General features: G+C 36.4%; 1 protein-coding gene across 1 annotated transcript in view; it reads right to left on the bottom strand.

The window, feature by feature from the left end:
• Positions 1 to 20,558, bottom strand: part of IMMP2L (inner mitochondrial membrane peptidase subunit 2) — a 972,863-nt gene that overhangs the window by 878,940 nt on the left and 73,365 nt on the right. The window contains exon 4 of the mRNA XM_018047172.1: positions 9,869 to 9,972. Within this exon, the coding sequence (XP_017902661.1) occupies positions 9,869 to 9,972 (104 nt within the window). The remainder of the gene's footprint in view (positions 1 to 9,868; positions 9,973 to 20,558) is intronic.

Genomic DNA, 20,558 nt, shown 5'->3' on the forward strand with positions numbered 1-20,558 from the left:
CATCAATTTTTAATATATTGATTATAATTATTTTATACATCATGTCCAATAACTCCAAAAACTAGAACACCATGAGAGTGTTTCTACTGTTTGCTGTTTTATATTTTTTAAGCTTGGACCTGGCTTGTGATACACATGGTAATTTTTATAGAATGTGAGGTACTGTTGCTTCTGGCAATGACAGATAGTTAAAGTGAAGGCAGATGACCTTAAAATCAAGATTGAGTTTATCAGAGGCTGCATTGTAATTTTTGTAACTTATAGTCTATTTCTAGTTCTCCCTAACTCCTAGGACATACCTTTTGGGGATTTCAATTAAAAGTTGAAAACGCTTCACCAGGGTCCTGCATATGCCTGAATTCTACTTTGTGGCTTCTTAGCCCTGTGAAACTGCTAAAAATTATGCCCAGCATCTCCCATCTTAGCCTGCACTGCTTCGCTTCTCAGCCTCATGGCATGAGCTGTTTATAAAGTGACAAAAACCCAAGATGAGAAGTGGCGCTAAATACAGGGCTCACCTCAGTGTGTTGCTCTTCACTCTGGGATCTTTCCTCCTTGGTGGTACTATAATGCCTTTATATATTCTTTTTAACAGTATTTTCTCATGTTTTCAAAATGGGCCTTAGTTTGAAATAAACTAAGAAATCAGATACTGATTGATCTCAGTGGTCTCTGTTTATATGTGCATGCATATCTTATTGATTCCAAAAGTATCAAAGATGGATTGACATACATATGGGATAGTTAATTTTTGTGTATTATATTTTCTGCTTGAAAGCTCAACTATTTACTTCTTAAATTTTTAAGTTATTCCTCTGTTAGAATTATTATTTAAAGCTTATCTTCAAAATGCCTCTCCTTCACAGTTCGTCTGACACCTTACATATAACAAACAACAAGCATTTAGGAGTGTCTTTTCTGTAAATGCTGTCCTGCACTTTTTTTTTTTTAAGTAGGGTAACAGTGTCCTCAGAGACTGGGTTTTTTTCCACAATAAAAATAAAAAGTTACAAACATAAGTACCACTATTTCATGGACTGCTGCCTATATAACTTCATTCTTTGACAACTTCTAGTCATCTCTCAGAGGATATAAGATTTATGAAAAGGGTTGAGCAGAGGCTATGGATAGCTCCTATAGTTACATTACCATAAAATATCAATAATTCAAAATTGAAATTTATGATCACTGAAACATCTCTAAGCTATAATTTGTCTCAACTAAGAAAATGTTTTATTGCATAATTAAATGTATAAAAATTGTGAAGGCAATTTATCCTGCTCAAGAAAGGAAATTGCTTTTAAGGACCACCTTAAGGTTACCAACTTTCTATCTATATGCCTCTAAACAGTATTTATAAAATCAATTTAATCTAGATCAAATAATAGCAAATAAAACTTACACTATCTCATTTTTTAAGTATCATTTGTAAATATACTTAGTAATGAATACAAATTATTATGGGTAATTGAAAGTGCTAAAACCTAAATCTCTTACCAAAATAAATTACAGCCCAACACTTCACTCTCTCGCATTTTGAATACCAGTTAATTAAAAACAATGAACAAAAGCCTAGGCACTTCCTCCCACCTATAGAACTTTTCTCTTAAAGTCATGTTCTTCCTAGATTTGTGTTCCTGAAATGCACAATATTAACTACAAACTAAAAAAAAAAAAAAAAAAAATCGCTCTCAACCAAAAAAATTAGGAATAAGTACAATGGATAGACTAGATAAGTATTCACAATTATATCCTCCCAGCTCAACAGATTAAATGGCTTTTAATACAATTATAAGTCATTATTCAGTATTATCATTGCCCTGGGCATTTGTTACAAAACATGAATTTCCATGTTTCAGCAGACTGCAGTTAATTTCCAATGGTGGGTCAAGGGACCTTTAAAGATTTACGAGCACTCAAGACAAAAAGGAACTAGCACCTTTCTTTTTTTCCCCAAAGGCTCTATTCTATTTCATCTATTTCCCTGGCTCACATCTTCATAACTCTTTGCATATTTACTGCTACAGATGTAGCCATCACAGAAAATGGCAATTAGCTTAGCATATTGCAAACCAGCTGTCAAAATTGTATGCAGATTCTATGTTTATAATAAAGTATTATTGCTATTAATGAAGAGACTACATTTCAAGAAACAGTGTATCAGAAATTTCATGGGATAATCCAATTGATGTAGAGATGCAAGGGCTTGTGTGACTTCTTTGCTAAGAATGAGTAAGGATCCTCAACCAAACCATTACTATATACAGATGCTTTACATTTTGACAGTCAAGAACACTGGGTTTGATGGGAAGCCCTTCAAACCTTCATTCTTCCATTTACCAGTCAGCTTTATGATCTTAAACAAGTTACTTAGCCTCTTTGTACCTCAGTGTTCTCACCTATAAATGGGAATAACCACATACCTACTTTACTAGGGTTTATTTTAATGAGGATTAAATAAAAATGAATATAGAATTCAGCCTTGGGACTGGGAAATGATAAACAATCAATAAATATTAGAATTGTTGTGAAGCACATAAAAGAGATGCTCAATTATTAGTAAAATATAAATCAAACCTACAATGGGATATTACGTCACACTGATCAGAATGGCTATCAACAAAACTTCTACAAACAATAAATGCTGGGGAGGGTGTGGAGAAAAGGGAACCCTCCTATAATGTTGATGGGAATGTAAACTGATGCACCCACTATGGAAAACAATATGGAGGTTACTTAAGAAACTAAAAATAGAGCTACCATATGATACAACTAAGATCATGGCATCTGGTCCCATCACTTCATGGCAAATAGATGGGGAAACAGTGGAAACGATGGCTGACTTTATTTTTCTTGGCTCCAAAATCACTGCAGATGGTGACTGTAGCCATGAAATTAAAAGACATTTACTCCTTGGAAGGAAAGTTATGACCAAACTAGATAGCATATTGAAAAGCAGAGACATTACTTTGTCAACAAAGGTCCATCTAGTCAAGGCTATGGTTTTTCCAGTGGTCATGTATGGACATGAGAGTTGAACTATAAAGAAAGCTGAGTGCCGAAGAATTGATGCTTTGAACAGCGGTGTTGGAGAAGACTCTTGAGAGTCCCTTGGACTGCAAGGAGATCCAACCAGTCCATCCTAAAGGAGATCAGTCCTGGGTGTTCATTGGAAGGACTGATGCTGAAGTTGAAACTCCAATACTTTGGCCACCTAATGCAAAGAGTTGACTCACTGGAAAAGACCCTGATGCTGGGAAAGATTGAGGGCAGGAAGAGAAAAGGACAACAGAGGATGAAATGGTTGGATGGTATCACCAACTCGATGGATATGGGTTTGCATAGACTCCGGGAGTTGGTGATGGACAGGGAGACCCAGCATGCCGCAGTTCATGGGGTCTCAAAGAGTTGGAGATGACTGAGCGACTGAACTGAACCGATAATACAGCAATCCCACTCCTGGACATACATCCAGAAAAGATAAAAATTCTAATTCAAAAAGATAACATGCATCCCAAAGTTCACAGCAGTACTATTTACAATAACCAAGACATGGAAGCAATCCAAATGCCCATCAAGAGATGATTGATGAGATATATATTAATATATAATGTAAGGTATGTACACACAATGGAATTTTACTTAACCATAAAAAAGCATGAAATATTGCCATTTACAGCAACATAAATGGACCTAGAAAATATCATATGAAGTGAAGTAAGTCGGAGAAAGACAAATATATGATATCACTTTCATGCGGAATCTAAAAATAATACAAATGAATCCATACACAAAACAGAAACAGACTTACAGAGACACAAAACAAACTTATGGTTACCAAAGTGGGGAAAAGAGGTAAAAAAGAATAAATTAGGAACTTAGGATCAACAGATACAAACTGCTATATATAAAATAGATAAGCAAAATAAAATGTATTGTATACCACAAGGAACTATATTCAGTATCTTGTAATAGCCTATAGTGGAAAATAATATGAAAAAATATATATATGTAACTGATCATTGTGCTATACACTGGAAACTAACGTTGTAAATCAACTACACTTCAATAAATAAATACTTTTAAAAAATAAAGAGACTTCAGTCCTACAAGAAAAAAAAATAATAAACTATAGTGGGTACTTTTCTCTCTTTGTAAATTACATGTCTTTTTTCCTTTGTCTCTGAACCTGATCATCCCAACACTCACCAACACAGTGTTTACCTCTCTTTGGGAGTCTACTGTACTTCATAGAAACTACATTAGTATTTCTCCACTTCACACTTTAGGATCTCATCTTAGTTCACCCTTAGATGAGACACCTTAGACACCCTCCAGGAAAGCAGCAGGTACAATGGGAGAAGATTTCGACAGAGCGTTTGTCCACTTAAGAGGCAATGTGTGTCACACAGGTAATTTCAAATGTTCTACTAGCTACATTAAAAAAAGGAAAAAGAAACAGGTGAAATTAATTTTAATAATACATTTCATTTGATTGAATATATCCAAAATATGTCTTTCCATTGGTTCAGTGCTAAAGAACTCACCTGCCAATGCAGGTGATACAAGAGACTCAGGTTCAAACTCTGAGTTGGGAAGATCCCCTGGAGAAGGAAATGACAACCCATTCCAATATTCTTGCTTGGAAAATTCCATGGACAGAGGAGCCTGGTGGGCTGCAGTCCATGGGGTTGCCAAGACTTGGACATGACTGAGCACACAAGCACTTGGTATACAAAATACTATCATTTTAACAAGCAGCAGTAGCCACATTACGTAACAAGCACACAGTAGCAGAAGTAAAGAAGGCAGAGTGTCAAAGAACTGATGTCTTTACTGTGGTGCTAGAGAAGACTCCTGAGAGTCCCTTGGGCTGCAAGGAGATCCAACCAGTCAATCTTAAGGGAAATCAACCCTGAATATTTATTGGAAGGACTGATGCTGAAACTGAAACTCCAGTGTTTTGGTCATCTAATGCTGACTCATTGGAAAAGTTCCTGATGCTGGGAAAGACTGAGGACAGAAGGAGAAGAGGGTGTCAGAGGATGAGATGGAGGGCATCACCAACGCAATAGACATGAACTTGGGTAAATTTTGGGAGATGGTGAGGGAGAGAGAGGCCTGGTGTGTCGCAGTCCATGGGGTGGCAGAGTGGGACACTCCTGGGCGACTGAATAACAAAAGCCACCTGTAACTGCTCAATAGCCACATATGCATACTATATCAAGCAATACAGGTTTCATTGGACCTGTATTCAAATACAGGTTCAAATGGACCGGTATGCAAATTCTGGCTCTGCCATTTACTTGCTAAATCTTAGTTTTATCACTTTAACTATGTCTGCAAGATTTAGTGTATACAGAAGTAGAAATATAATGTTTGCATATGAAACATATAATGTTATAAACCAAAGTTACCTAAATAAAAAGTACATTAAAAAATAAATAAATAATGTCCACTACCCACAAAAATAATAACAACTATTTCCTGTTACTGTTATGAGAAATAAAATGGCAACCCAAAGCACTTAGTGTAATGCCTGACATACAGGAGTGTTCATTAAAGGAGAATTCGCTCACCCTCGCCTTCTACTGTAGAAGTGAATGCTGGCTCAGTGTAGTATAATCTGTCACCTAGCCTTAGTTCCTTCCCTTCTAACCCTACTACAAACTGTAGCTCTCCCCAGCTGCACAGGCCTCCTTCCTTGCTTCCTGGCATCTAAAGAATTATCTGTGTGGACTTATAGAGGCTATGGGATTTCTTAGTCAGGACACAAATATGTGGTTCCAAGAACCTGAAAATCTCTGTGCCTGACAATTTCCATCTCCTCTGACCCTGTCTTATCCACCTTCCCAACTGTTACCACTGCTGCAGCCTCCCCAGCAACTGCCATCAACAGCACCACCTCCTCACTAGAGACAAGACTGACCCTCAAACATTCAAAGGGATCATTCTCCAAATTATCTGGCCAGGACCCTTCAAAACTGTCAAGCTTAAAAAAGATGAAGAGTGACCAAGGATATGTCGCAGATTAGAAGAGACTAGAGAGATAAGAAAAATAAAAACAAAATATAGGATCCTGGGTAGGAGTTTGGTCTAGAAAGAGGACATTAGTGGGAACACTAGCGTAATTTAAATAAGGTCTGTAGATTAGTTAACAGTATTGTATCAGTGTCAATTTCCCAGTCTCCATAATTATGCGATGGTTGTGTATGATGTTAATATTTGGAGGGCGTAAGAATAAGGTTTGAGAAGCTAATGTATAACATGGTGATGACAGTTAATAAACTGTGTTATATAACTGAAATTCACCAACAGTAGAACTTAAATGTTCTCTCACTCTCTCTCTAGCTTATGCCCAATCCCCTCCCTGCCCCCCACACACAAAATGTAAATAGGTGATGAGTGACTTAATTAACTCGATGAGGGAAATTCTTTCACAATGTGTACATATATCAGTTCATCCCAGTATACACTTTAAATATCTTACAATTTTGTCAATTTTATATTAACAAAATTTAAAAAAATAAATAAGGGGATATGTGGGGACTCCCTGTACTATTTTTACAAACTTTAAGTCGATAATATCTCAAAATGAAAAGTTGAAACACTCTTAAACATGATTATTTGAAACTTTATTATGAAGGAAACTCTGTCCCAATGGTTCTGTTAATTGATATATCATTATAAAATAGTGCTACTTATGTTAAGTCTATGGCAGTAAGGCCATCACACAGGTTAATGAAAAGTCAATTCCGAGGTATAGAAAATCCACCTTAATCACCACTATTAGTCTGCAAATCCACCAAGAGAGTATGATGTCTCCTGTATACACTCAGTAACACTGAGGACTCAATGACAGCAAATAATGTTTTGTGTGATGTTATTAAACAAAGACACCTTTCGATTTAACATTACTGAATAACGTGCTTAAACAGTTGCTGCACTGCTACAGTCTTTTACGGAAAGAAAGTGACAGGAAAAGAGAAGGAAGAGATGCAAAGAAGCATATTCCAATATGTACCCTTCCCCCACCCAGACCTTCCTTGCATTAGGGAATAGAGTTGGTCAATAAACTGAATGAAATAGATGGGACAGTCTGCTCTGCTACATACTGTCTTACTGTAACATGAATTAGTTCATAGGCAGCTGCTGAGAAAGAATGGAGAAAGAAGTCAGCATAAAGCAGAAGCTTCACTGGTCCACATCTGATTTTCTCCCAAAATCATCAATGTCTCATTACTATCAGTTGAAGGCTGAGTAGACTAAAGGCAGCAAGCTAAGAAGGAATCAGTATTATACATTCAACTTTTTTCCTAGAAAGCTTACTGCAAGTTTAACCCAGATCTTAAAACAAAAAACTTACAACAAATAAAACAACACAAAACAATGAGCTGAACATCCATCTCTGGGATCAGTACATTTTGTACATAGCTTGCAAATCTTTCTCTTCTTGCAAATTCTGGTAATAATAACCCTGGCCCTTGAAAACACAGATAGCCTCAAACCTTCCTTATATCTTCTTCCATCAAGCTATCTTCACCTTTATTGTTTTAAGTAAATCCAACATTTACTGCAGTGTTTATTTATTAGAAACTTCAGATGTCTTTTAAATAATGCTATTGGAATTATTGTGATTTTCATTGGTGTTCTAGGTTATGAAGATGCATAAGCCCTAGTAATTTAAGAATGAATTTGCCAACCACAGAGTTTTCCAGAAAGGCATATATAATATTATAGTAGAAATGCTGCATTTCCACATACTCTGAATACATAAAATGCTGTCCAGGAATGATTTAAAATATAAGCTATCACACTACTTTGTTACCAAAGATTACTTATGTATCAATAAAATGCATAATTAACATCAATTTGTTATCTTTGTATTTTATATTTAGCCATAAATTCAAAATTTAGTCATGTGTTTCTGTATTAGTCACACATTTCTTATATTGACAGGATATTCTAATGTAAGAACATGTGTCCAGAAAGCATTTTTGCTCATGAAACTAAAAAGATACTTTAAACAGTGTCTTTTATTAGTATTGCATCATACTAAACAAATATAAGCCTGGTTGTTCACCAAAAGAAAGCAACAGTTACTGCTTGATGATTATTTGTTGTTAAATAATATGATACCAATCACTAAGCATTTTTACATGTAAATAGCTCCTACTAACAACAAGCATTATGAAAGAAAATTTGTGTTATTTGTACCTAACAGAGATACATCACATAGTTAACTCATTTAAAATACAGTTCAATTGAGGTAGCTATCACTTAGTATATCAACCTCAATTTGAATATACTGTTTTTGAAATTAATTTATATAATAAGTATCAATCACTTTAATATTTACAGAAAAGGATAACATTTTCTTTTTTTTATATATAGTCTAGGATATGCTAGGGTACCGTTTTGGATCCATGCAGACTTGGATTTTAAGGAGCCTTTTTTTCTCCCCAATTACCTATTCAAATTCATTTGGTTAAAGACAGTCAGCATGTTTCTCACAGAGAAAATACACCGCACAATAGTCTGCTTATAAGGTGACCTCTTTCACTTGGGTGGGTATCCTCTCCATCACGGACTAAGTGAGGATGTAACCTTGTCAAACCAAAAGCGAAAGAATAATGAGCACACGACAGGCTAACCCAGCATGGGAAGGTTGTTAAGGAGGTTGCAGAAACAGTTCCCTGAATGACAAAGTAAAAGGATACTCTGAAGAGTAGGTTAATATTAAAGAAAGCACTCAAGAATATGAGAAGCATTAATCCCCATCCTTGGATGTCTGCCATATAAAACTCCACTCAAATTTATTTCATTAGTTACTGACCAGTTTTAGTTAATATGTTTTCAAATAAATCTTAGTAGAACAGGCTTGACAGAGACACATTTAGAAAATATCTGTTTCCACAAAGCAGTAACCAAAGATAAGTAAAAGCAAGCAGATAACGTTTTACTTTTACCAATTATAAATTATCACCCAACAATAAACAATTATTCTAATTCAAGAATCATACTTATAAGTTCAAAGTCTTCACCAAACAGTAGGATTTTACTATCATTAAAACAAATAACAGTAACTACTACATTAATTACTTCCCCAATGCACTAACTGACATAACAGGGAATCATGTTAAAACATTTGTATAAGTAGCTGAAAAGAGTAGAAATTAGGCAAGTTCTGTTGCAGTCTTCTCAGTGTAAATTTACTTTTAAAATAAACAAACCTCTAGTCTTAATCATTCAAACAGGAATATCATTGTGTCAGTCATGTACATTTTGACATTCCTTTTCTACACTAAGATTAGAATGAAATTCTTGTTCCTGACCAGTCGTAATACTTTAACAGAGAAATAGTGCCACCTTTTGGTCCCAAACAAAAGCCTCCAGTCTACCATCTTCCAAACTTCCTTTTTTCAGTTAAATCACTGATACATATATATAAATGCCACTGAATTTCAAGTCACACTTACAATGGTCTAGAAATATTTTGTAGCTACACAGCTAATAAAGTATGAGAGTAACATACAAGTTGCTTCCAAAATACAATATTTCAAAATAACTCAAATACCAGATACACGTACTCTAGATCATCAATATAATAATTTCTAATCAATATTTCATCAAACACGTTTTGCCAAACCAAGTATGTCAATCAAGTGATAAATTTTAAGTATCATAGAAAAAAATATTCTTTCATAGTCTTGTTATATTTCAAAATAGATTTTGAAAAATGTATTACATTTTAAATGACCTATTAATTTAGTAATTGACAATATGGTATAAACAGGGAATTACTAGCTAAATCAGATAATTATAAATCATCTTATATAGGAATATAGTATGTTTCTGATTTACTTACACTAATGACACAATGTCACCACGTTGTACTTCAAAATTCCTCACTTTCCAATGGTTCAAAAGCACCACATCAGATGACTGGCTCCCCCCAGGATTCAAAGAAGGCTAAAAAATAAGAAGAAAGAGACACATCTGTCATTTGTAATTTTCAATCTTCATGGTTCCTTGCACTTCATAGCTGTAGTGCAGTGCAATAAAACATTTCTAATATAGTAGCTTTCAATAAATTGCTGTTCTAAAATAACTGCAAATGATGAGTTTTCAAAAAGGCTCATCGGGATTCTTCACAGGTAACCAGAAAAAAAAATTACCAATACTCATTTCAAAGGAAAATGTGCTAGATAGTCAACTCTTTACTAAACCCCCTTAAAGAAGCATGGAAAATCTTAAGAAGAAATAAAAGAAAAAAGTGAATCAAGCCTCTGCATAGAATATTCAGATAGGACCTAATTCCATAGTAGGTACATCTGATTGCTCCATTTGAAGAGAAGAAATAATCTCAAATCAACCAGGAAAATACCACAGTAAACAGTAAAGAGCCCAGAAGTAGCAAGTGATGAAATAATCTTGGAAAATATGGGAATTTCCCATTTTGATCTCTTTTTTCTACAGAGAGCTTGCAGGAAGGGTCCTGGCTTCAGTCTAAGCCTAGTAAGCAGCCTTCACCCTAGGATTTAGATAAGTCTAGATGCCTAAGGACCAATGGGGCAGACACAGAGAAAGATTTTCTGTAAGAGTTTATCTGATGGCCAGGAATCATCTAGGCATAAGAAACTGATTAAGGAACCATAAAGCCAACACATCTATCACCTGGACAGGACTGCTGAAAAAGTCAATGGATATCAAGTCTGAAACTTGATGGTAGAATAAGAAAAAGGAGGAGAGCTTTTTCACCACTGACTCTCCAGGGTCTCTGGGAACGTCATTGGTCTAAAAGAGCAATTGCTGTGGTGGTGGGGAAGGTACTAGACCACAACGGAGGCTCCCCCAACTCACAGATGGTGGGTTGACAGCAAGAACAGACAGAGCCACAGAAGCCAGGGCAGCAGCGAGGAAAACAGCACATGCCCAGCAACAGGCTGCCCTGGAGCAGTAGTGCCACGGTGATGTTTCAATCACTCAGCCGTGACTGACTCTTGGGACCCATGGACTGTAACCTGCCAGTCTCTGTCTACGGGATTTCCCAGGCAAGAACATTGGAATGGGTAGCCATTTCCTTCTCCAGGGGATCTTCTCGACACAGGCATCAAACTCTTGCATTGCAGGAGGATTTTTTGCAGACTGACCCACCAGACAAGCCCTAGCAGTGACATACTCTTTTTAAAGATTCCTGGAATTACTTGTAGGTTTTCTAAAAAGCAGGTGTGAACAAAGGCGTAGAAATGTGTGGGGGCTATTATTACTACTTTATTTTTGGACTCCCCAGATTTTTTGTGACCAAAAACTTATTGGTTATCCTTGGGGATCTCAAACACTCTTATAGCTTCTGCAACTCCTTTATGTGATAATGCCTAAACATCTCTAACTTTAGTTTTGAATTCCCTGCTAATCCTCACTTGACTATCTGACATAAAATTCAATACTATTAAATGGAATTGTCATCATTCCCTAGCATAAAAGTTTTCTCCCTTTCTTACATCCTACTCACTATTTCCCCAGACAACCAACTTTAAATCTTACTTACCTTTTTTTCTTCATGTCCAACCAGTCACCAAGCCAAAGGGATTTTTTTTTTTCATAATGTCTTTCACTTAAGACCCATTTTGTCTATTCTCTCTTCTGTCATCATCTTTCAAGCACCAATCAACATATAAGCCTTCACTGTTGTTTAGTCGCCAGGTCATGTCCAACTCTTTTGTAACCCCATGGACTGTAGTCCACCAGACTCCTCTGTCCGTGGGATTTTCCAGGCAAGAACACTGGAGTGGGTAGCTATGCACCTATACTAATCAGTTGCTCACCTCCAACTCAAAAGTGAATGATTCTATTTCTTTCCAGCTATAAGATTTTGAGAAACTTACTTAACTTTGTTATACTTCAATTTCCTTACTAGTAAAATGGTGATATTTAGTAACTTTTCTCTAATTAGTAATTAAATAATAATAATATCCAATACTCACCAAGTGCTTACCATGTGCCAGACATTGTTCTAAGGGCTTAACAAATATTTACTTACTTGGTGAGATCATGCATTTAAAGTGCTTAGAATGGCTCTTGACCCCTAGTTAAGCCCTCAATAACTTTTATTAGTGATGTAACTAAATCACAATTTTAATTAGAGGTAGTTTTGTACCCTTACCCCAGGTTCTTCATCTAGCTTTATCCCTAATAAGAAACAGAGCTGCAGTGGCAGGACAAATCCAAGGGGCATTGTTGGGCCATGGTGCTAGGGAATGGAGCTTTGGGAGTCACTCAGTCAGGTTAGGCTAAAAGCCAGGCGTCCATATGTGGTTTATTCTCTCTCATCCATATTTCTCATTCATATTTTCTCTTTCCTCCTCTCCTTCTCTATCCTTCAGTTCATTATCTTGCAAGCCCTTTCCCCTTATTTCTTTGTATTTTTCCTCCTTACATAACTGATGTGGTAAAGGTGGCCTAGGGGGAAAGAAACTACAATGAAAAGAAAAATCTACTTCCCACTGCACTTTCACTGGGTCCATTTCTTTTCCTTGCCATCAGAGAAGTGAAGAACAAAAGTGATTTAATTATTTCCAACTGTTCTTCCTTAGTCTCTTTTGTTGTTTTTCAAAACTTTGTGATTACAACTCATAATAAAGACATTTTATACTGTACCCAAAGTACAAATGCACATATCTGAACAAAACATCACAAAAGAATAATCACCTTTACCACACATACCCTGATATCATAATTTCTATTCTCTCCTAATCCATGTTTTTAAAATCCTGTCTATAATCAATCATATTAATTTCCCATTCACTATTATTGATTTTGGTGGTGGTGGTTTAGTCGCTAAGTCATTATTGATTTTGCAACCTAATAATCAATTATAACCCACAGTGCTAACATCATAGATTTAGATGATTCTTCTTTAACCATTATCCTATGAAAGTTGCTTTTGTCTAGAAGTCTACCTTCAGGTCTTTCATCTCTGTTTTATTTTCTTAGAAAATCACATGAATATTCTAGGTGCAAATACCACCCATAGACCTATGACTCTTAAATGTGCAGTCCCAAACGACTTGCTCCTCTTGTATAAACAATCCATACCACTTCATACTACAACACTCAGAATGCAGTAATGCCATATTTATTTATCTGCCTCACAACCAAGCAAGATGTACTTTTTACTTATTATTATGTCCCTTAGTTAAATTTATACTCTACCCTCAACTGCATTTCTGAGATTCTAGAACATGATTCTAACTGGTTGTTCAGCATCAAATCTCATCAAGCCATTCCCCTACCTAAAATCCTTTATAATAAGCTTCCCTGACTACCAGCAAGACTGTCTCCAACATAAAAATCAACACACACATGACATATAGGACCCTACCAATCCCTACTTATATTGTTCCTACAAGTGACACTCAATCACAAGCAGTACTCCATGCACAAGTTACTTCCTCACACTCCAAGACATCATATTGTTCTTGTTCAGTTGTTAAGTCACATCCAACTCTTTGCAATCCCATGGACTGCAGCACACCAGGCTTTCCTGTCCTTCACTATCTCCCAGAGTTTGCTCAAACTCATGTCCATAGAGTCAGTGATGCCATCCAACCATCTTATCCTCTGTCACCACCTTCTCTTCCTGTCTTCAATCTTTCCCAGATCAAGGTCTTCTACAGTGAGTCAGCTCTTGGCATCAGGTGGCCAAAGTACTGAAGCTTCAGCTTCAGCATGAGTCCTTTCAATGAACATTCAGGATTGATTTTCCTTCGGATTGACTGGTTTGATCTCCTTGCTGCCCAAGGGACTCTCAAGAGTCTTCTCTAGCACACTTCAGTTCAGTCGCTCAGTTGTGTCCGACTCTTTTCGACCCCATGAATCACAGCATGCCAGGCCTCCCTGTCCATCACCAACTCCCAGAGTTCACTCAAACTCAGGTCCATCGAGTCAGTGATACCATCCAGCCATCTCATCCTCTGTCATTCCCTTCTCCTCCTGCCCCCAATCCCTCCCAACATCAGAGTCTTTCCCAATGAGTCATCTCTTCGAATGAGGTGGCCAAACTATTGGAGTTTCACTTCAGCATCAGTCCTTCCAATGAATACCAAGGACTGATCTCCTTTAGAATGGACTGGTTGGATCTCCTTGCAGTCCAAGGGACTCTCAAGAGTCTTCTCCAACACCACGGTTCAAAAGTATCAATCCTTAAGTGCTCAGCTTTCTTCACAGTCCAACTCTCACATCCATACATGACCACAGGAAAAACCATAGCCTTGACTAGATGGACCTTTGCTGGCAAAGTAACATCTCTGCCTTTCAATATGCTATCTAGGTTGGTCATAACTTTCCTTCCAAGGAGTAAGCGTCTTTTAATTTCATGGCTGCAATCACCATTTGCAGTGATTTGGCAAGCATCAAATCTTCAATGCTCAACCTTCTTTGTGGTCCAACTCTCACATCCATACTTGACTCATGGAAAAACCACAGCTTTGACTATATGGACCTTCGTCAGCAAAGTGATATCACTACTTTTTAACATGCTGTCTAGGTTTATCATAGCTTTCCTTTCAAGAAGCAAGTGTCTTAATTTCATGGCTGCAGTCAGCATCTGCAATGATTTTGGAGCCCAAGAAAATAAAATTTACCACTGTTTCTACTTTCTCCCCATCTATTTGCCATGAAATGATGGGAGCAGATGCCATGATCTTAGTTTTTTGAATGTTGCATTGTAGACCAGCTTTTTTTCTCTCCTCTTTCACCTTCATCAAGAGGTTCTTTAGTTCCTCTTCACTTTCTACCATTAGAGTGGTATCATCTGCATATCTGAGGCTGTTGATATTTCTCCTGACAATCTTGATTCCAGCTTGTGATTCACCCAGGCTGGCATTTTGCATCATGTACTCTGAATATAAGTTAAATAAGCAGGGTGACAATATACAGCCCTGATGTACTACTTCTTTCTCAATTTTGAACCAGTCCCCTGTTCCATGTAAGGTTCTAACTGTTGCCTCTTGACCTGCATACAGGTTTCTCAGGAGACAGGTAAGGTGGTCTGGTATTTCCATCTTTTTATGAATTTCCCAGACTGTTGTGATCCACACAGTCAAAGGCTTTTAATGAAGCAATGAAGCAGAAGTAGATTTTTTTTTTTAATTCCTTTCCTTTTTCTATGATCCAATGATGTTGGCAATTTGGTCTCTGGTTTCTCTGCCATTTCTAAATCCAGTTTGTACATCTGGAAGTTCTTGGTCCATGTACTGTTGAAGCCTAGCTTGAAGGATTTTGAGCATTACCTTGATAGCATGTAAATGAGTACAATTGTATGGTAGTTTGAATGTTCTTTGGAATTGTCTTTCTTTGGAATTGGAATGAAAACTGAGTTTTTCCAGTCCTGTGGCCACTCTGAGTTTTCCAAATTTGCTGACATACTGAGTGCAGTGCTTTAATAGTATCATCTTTTAGGATTTGAAATAATTCACTGGAATTCCATCGCCTCCACTAGCTTTGTTCATAGTAATGCTTTGACTTTGCATTCTGGCTCTGGTTGAGTGTTACAGTGACTACACCATCATGGTTCTCCAGGTCTTTAAGACCTTTTTCATATACTTCTTCTGTGTATTCTTGCTACCTCTTCTTAGTATCTTCTGCTTGTTAGATTTCTTGCAATTTCTGTCCTTTATTGTGCCCATCTTTGTTCCCTTGATATCTCCAATTTTCTTGAAGAGATCTCCAGTCTTTCTCATTCTATTGTTTTCCTCAATTTCTCTGCACTGTTCACTTAAGGTTTTCTTAGATCTCCTTGCTATTCTCTGGAACTCTGCATTCAGTTGAGTGTATCTTTGTCTCCTTTGTCTTCAGCTTCTCTTCTTTTCTCAGCTATTTTTAAGGCCTCCTCAGACAACTACTTTGCCTTCTTGCATTTCTTTTTCTTTGGGGTGGTTTTGGTCACTGCCTCCTTTACAGTGTTATGAACTTCATCCATAGTTCTCCATCCATAGTTCCCAAGACATAATATATGCAAAATTTTTGGCTGAAATGTTTCCCTCTTTCCCCTTCCCACCATTTAACTCACACTTCAAAAAAAAACACTTGAATTCCATGAGGCAATCTCCCAGGAATTCTTTCACATCACTCCTCACCTCTCCTCCTCATTCCCGTCTTCAGTCTCCATTAGATAAACAAATGTCCCCAAGTTCCTCATCAAAACCTGTGACTTACTATCATAGAGGTTTTTTAAACATTAATTTATTTAGCTGCATCAGGTCTTATTTATGGCATGTGGGATCCTTTTAGTTGAAGCATGCAAGATATTTAGCTGTGGCTTGGGAACTCTTGGTTCCCAAGAGTTATATGGATCTAGTTCCCCCAGTAGATGGGATCTAGCTCCCCGGCCAGGGATCAAACCTGAGACCCTACATTGGGAGCTCAGAGTCTTCACCACTGGACCACTAAAGATGCCCAATTATAGTAGTTTTAAGCATTTTTATAATGATCTGATTGTCTCTCTTTCCAAGAGTATAAAAGCATTTTAAGAAGAGATTACTTCTTAAGTCTGGGTTTTTGACACCTAGGCAAGTAAGGATATTAATACATTTAATGGAAAAAAAATTTTTTTAATAAACTAATGAAATTTCCAAAGACTTTCCAAATTAATATACCCAATAAAGAGCCCTTTTTCCATCTTAGACCCAGAAGCTGAAGTTTCCTTGAGGAAATTAGCAAATTACATGCTGGTGCTTCATGGTTAGGGACAGAATAATCTCTAGAGACTCAAATTTTGACACCTCCATTCATCTTTCCCCTACAGAATCAATCATCCACCAACTTTTCTAATGTTAATTGTTAGAACCTAAAGGTAATGCCTTGTAAACTACAGATGCATGCAGAGGAAAGGAAAATCCCCAAAGCAAGCATGTCAAATTCCAAGCAGTAAAATATTAGAATCATCAGTCAACACCTGGAAGACCTTGTTTGATTTTATAAAAGAAACAATAGTTTCTTTTATCTTTGCTCTTCTGCACAAGGCTAAATTAATCATCTCCCAATCTGTGCTCCCTTAACAATTCAGGTAAACTTCAGGGATAGCCCTTAAAATATTATAGGTATCTGCCTATACAGATGAATCTTTCATTCACTTAACTGTAAGTTTCTCAATTACAGGAACCATATTTCATTCATTTTTGTATATGCCCAACCCCAGAACAGTGGCTGGAAAATAGTAAGTCTATACTTTTAAGTTTAAAAGATTAAAATAATTTGAAATCATATTTAACTAAGATGTTTCCTACCGAATGTATATTATGTTAACAGTGTATACATCTCTTTCAAAGAAAACACACTCTGGATGAGTAAGCATAGTAAGAAACCTTTTGTGTTGGGCCAAGTAGGTAATTTAAGCCTCAGGAATAAAATTGGACAGTATCCATAATGAAATAATGCTAATCAGAAAATCACAAATTTTTTTCTTTACAGTTCATTTATAAATATAAACAATACTTATGAATATAAATAACATCATTCATAAAGAAAAACTTTCTTTAATCGGGAAACTGTTCCTACATCACTATAAAAACCCACAGTTGTTTGTACTTCAATTAAATTTCTTTATAAAAACAAAAAAATTTTACTTCTTGAGTTTTCTAAAAAACTTTTCAGAAGAAAAATAATGCTCTAACTTCAAAATGAAAATATTATATAAGAAACGAAAGAAACTTCATTTGGATGCTGCAATTTTAGAAAAATTAGTAAAACCATGTTATTTCTTAGAAATTTTACATCTTGTTTTTACCCACTGTGGGAATGGCAGTTTGCTTCAGACAGAACAAGCAGTCCTTTCAAACCAAAGAAGTTATATGTATGAAATCTAAATTAAAAGTCATAAACTTTGGGAACTTGATGTAACCAGAAAGTCTATATTTTCTTGTCATGTTTTTAATACTTTAAATTGTAGATTCCCAGAGACTACATCAAAATTACAACCAACAGAAAATAACAAAGTTTTCTGAAGTAAGAAATAGCAGAGAATATTTAATTTAGGAGGTTTTTTAATTTATTTATAGTTGACTTACAATGTTGTGTTAGTTTCTAGTATACAACAAAATGATCCAGTTGTATATTTTTTAAATATTATTTTCCATATATATGTAATAGAATATATTCATTCTGGTTTTTTATATTAATAGAATACTGTGCTATATAATAGGACCTTGTTATTTATCTATTTTATATATAGTAGTATATATCTGCTAATTCCAAACTCCTAATTTATCCCTTCCTGCGCTCCTCTTTGGTAATCATAAGTTTGTTTTCTACATCTGTGGACCTCTTTCTGTTTTGTACATAAGTTCATTTGTATCATATTTTAGAGTCCACATATAAGTGACATCATATTCTCCTTCTGACTTACTTCATTTAATATGATAATCTCCAGGTCCATCCATGTTGCTCTAAATGTTATTATTTCATTCTTTTTCCATTCATCTTTTGATGGGCACTTAAGTTACTTCCATGTCTTGGCTATTGTAAATAGTGCTACTGTAAACACTGGGGTGCATTATCTTTTCAAATTAGAGTTTTCTCCAAATAGCTGCCCAGGAGTGGGGGTGCTAGATCATATAGTAACTGTATTTTTCATTTTTTAAGGAACCTCCATAATTGTTTCCATAGGGCCAGCACCCATTTATATTCCTACCAACAATGCAGGACCACTACATTTCGCCATACCCTTTCCTATGCAGGAGTTTCTACCTGTATCTCAAAATGTGTGATCGTATCAGATCTTCCTCCCAGCAGTGGAGATTTCCAGTAGTAAGAGGGAAAACATCACTAGTCATTGGGATTCCTGACAAAAAAAAAAAAACAAAAAACAAAAGCAGCCGTGCCTTTTTTTTCTTAAATGAAGAAGAGAATTTTCTTTTCTTGCATTCTCACACAATCAATTCCTAAGCTTTTGTTGTGGAGCACTAGGATTAAAAAACAAAAAACTTAGATCAGTCTTTTGGACATGTACACACTGCTATATTTAAAACAACTTAGATCAGTCTTTTGGACATGCAGACACTGCTATATTTAAAACAGATAAGCAACGAGGACCTACTATGCAGCACAGGGAATGCTGCTCCATATTCTGTAATAACCTAAATGGGAAAAGAATTTGAAAAAGAATAGATACATGTGTATCTATAACTGGGAAAAAAAGAAGAAAAAAAGCAAACAACTTAGACAAATCTTGTGGATAGCCCTTCCTCTAAGAGAGAAAACTATGTTCAAATCTGGTTTCCACTTCCTTACTAGCCAGACTGTGTGTGTGTGTGTGTGTGTGTCTGTGTGTGTGTGTCTGTGTGTGTGTGTGTGTGTGTCTGTGTGTGTGTCTGTGTGTGTGTGTGCGCGCACGCGCACATGTGCATGCTCAGTCACTTGGTCATGTTCAGTTCTTTGGACGGTAGCTCACCAGGCTCCTTTGTCCATGGAATTTTCCAGGCTAGAATACTGGAGTGTGATGCCATTTCCTCCTCCAGGGGATCTTCCCAACCCAGGGATCAAATCCACATCTCCTTCATCCCTTGCACTGGCAGGTGGATTCTTTACCTACCTGAGAAACCCACTAGCCAGATTATCTGACACAGATTACTTAACCTTTTTCAAACCTCATTTCCACATCAATGGTTGCAGTGCCACCCAGCTCATAGGGTTGTTATGAGAGTTAAAAGAGAGATATAGGAAATTTCTTAACAGTTCATTTCTTACCAGTCAACAAGTACGATGATAATGATAACTATAGCAACAATAGGACAAAGGGAAACAAAATCAAGTACAATATCCTTTCCATAAGATTCAAGACAAGATCAAGCCTTTGCTTATTGCCTAGAATGTTTTTCCTTTTAAATACTGGCATCTCTTCTTATTGCTCTTCACTTTATTATGCTTCACAGATACTGTGTTTTCACAAATTGAAGGTTTGTGTCAGTCCTGGATCAAGAATCTACCAGTGCTATTTTTCCAACAATATATGCTCACTTCATGTCTCTGTGTCACATTTTGGTAATCCTGGCAACATTTCGAACTTTTTCATTTTTATGATACTTACTATGGTGATCTATGATAAGTAATCTTTCATGTTATTATAGTTGTTTGGAGGCACCACAAACTGCACCCATGTAAGACAGCAAATTTAATTGATAAATGTCGTTTGTGATTTGATGGCTCTACCAACTAGCCACTGCCCTGTTCTGGCCTCCCTATTCCTTGAGACACAATATTGAAATCAGGCCCATGAATAACCTTACAATCACCTCTGTGTCCAAGTGAAAGAAAGAATAGCACACAAAAGCTAGAAATGATTAGGCTTCATGAGAAAAGCATGTGGAAAGCCAAGAAAAACTGAAAGCTAGGCCTCTTAAGCCAGTTACCCTAAGTCAGCCAATTGTGAATGCAAAGGAAACGTTATTGGCAGAAATTAAAGGTGCTACACTGGTGAACACACAAATATTAAGAAAGTGAAATACCCTTATTGCTGATATCGAGAAAGTTTTAAGTCTAGAAGATCAAACTAGTCATGG

Source organism: Capra hircus, chromosome 4 (assembly GCF_001704415.2).
Source record: "Capra hircus breed San Clemente chromosome 4, ASM170441v1, whole genome shotgun sequence".
Taxonomy (NCBI): Eukaryota; Metazoa; Chordata; class Mammalia; order Artiodactyla; family Bovidae; genus Capra; species Capra hircus.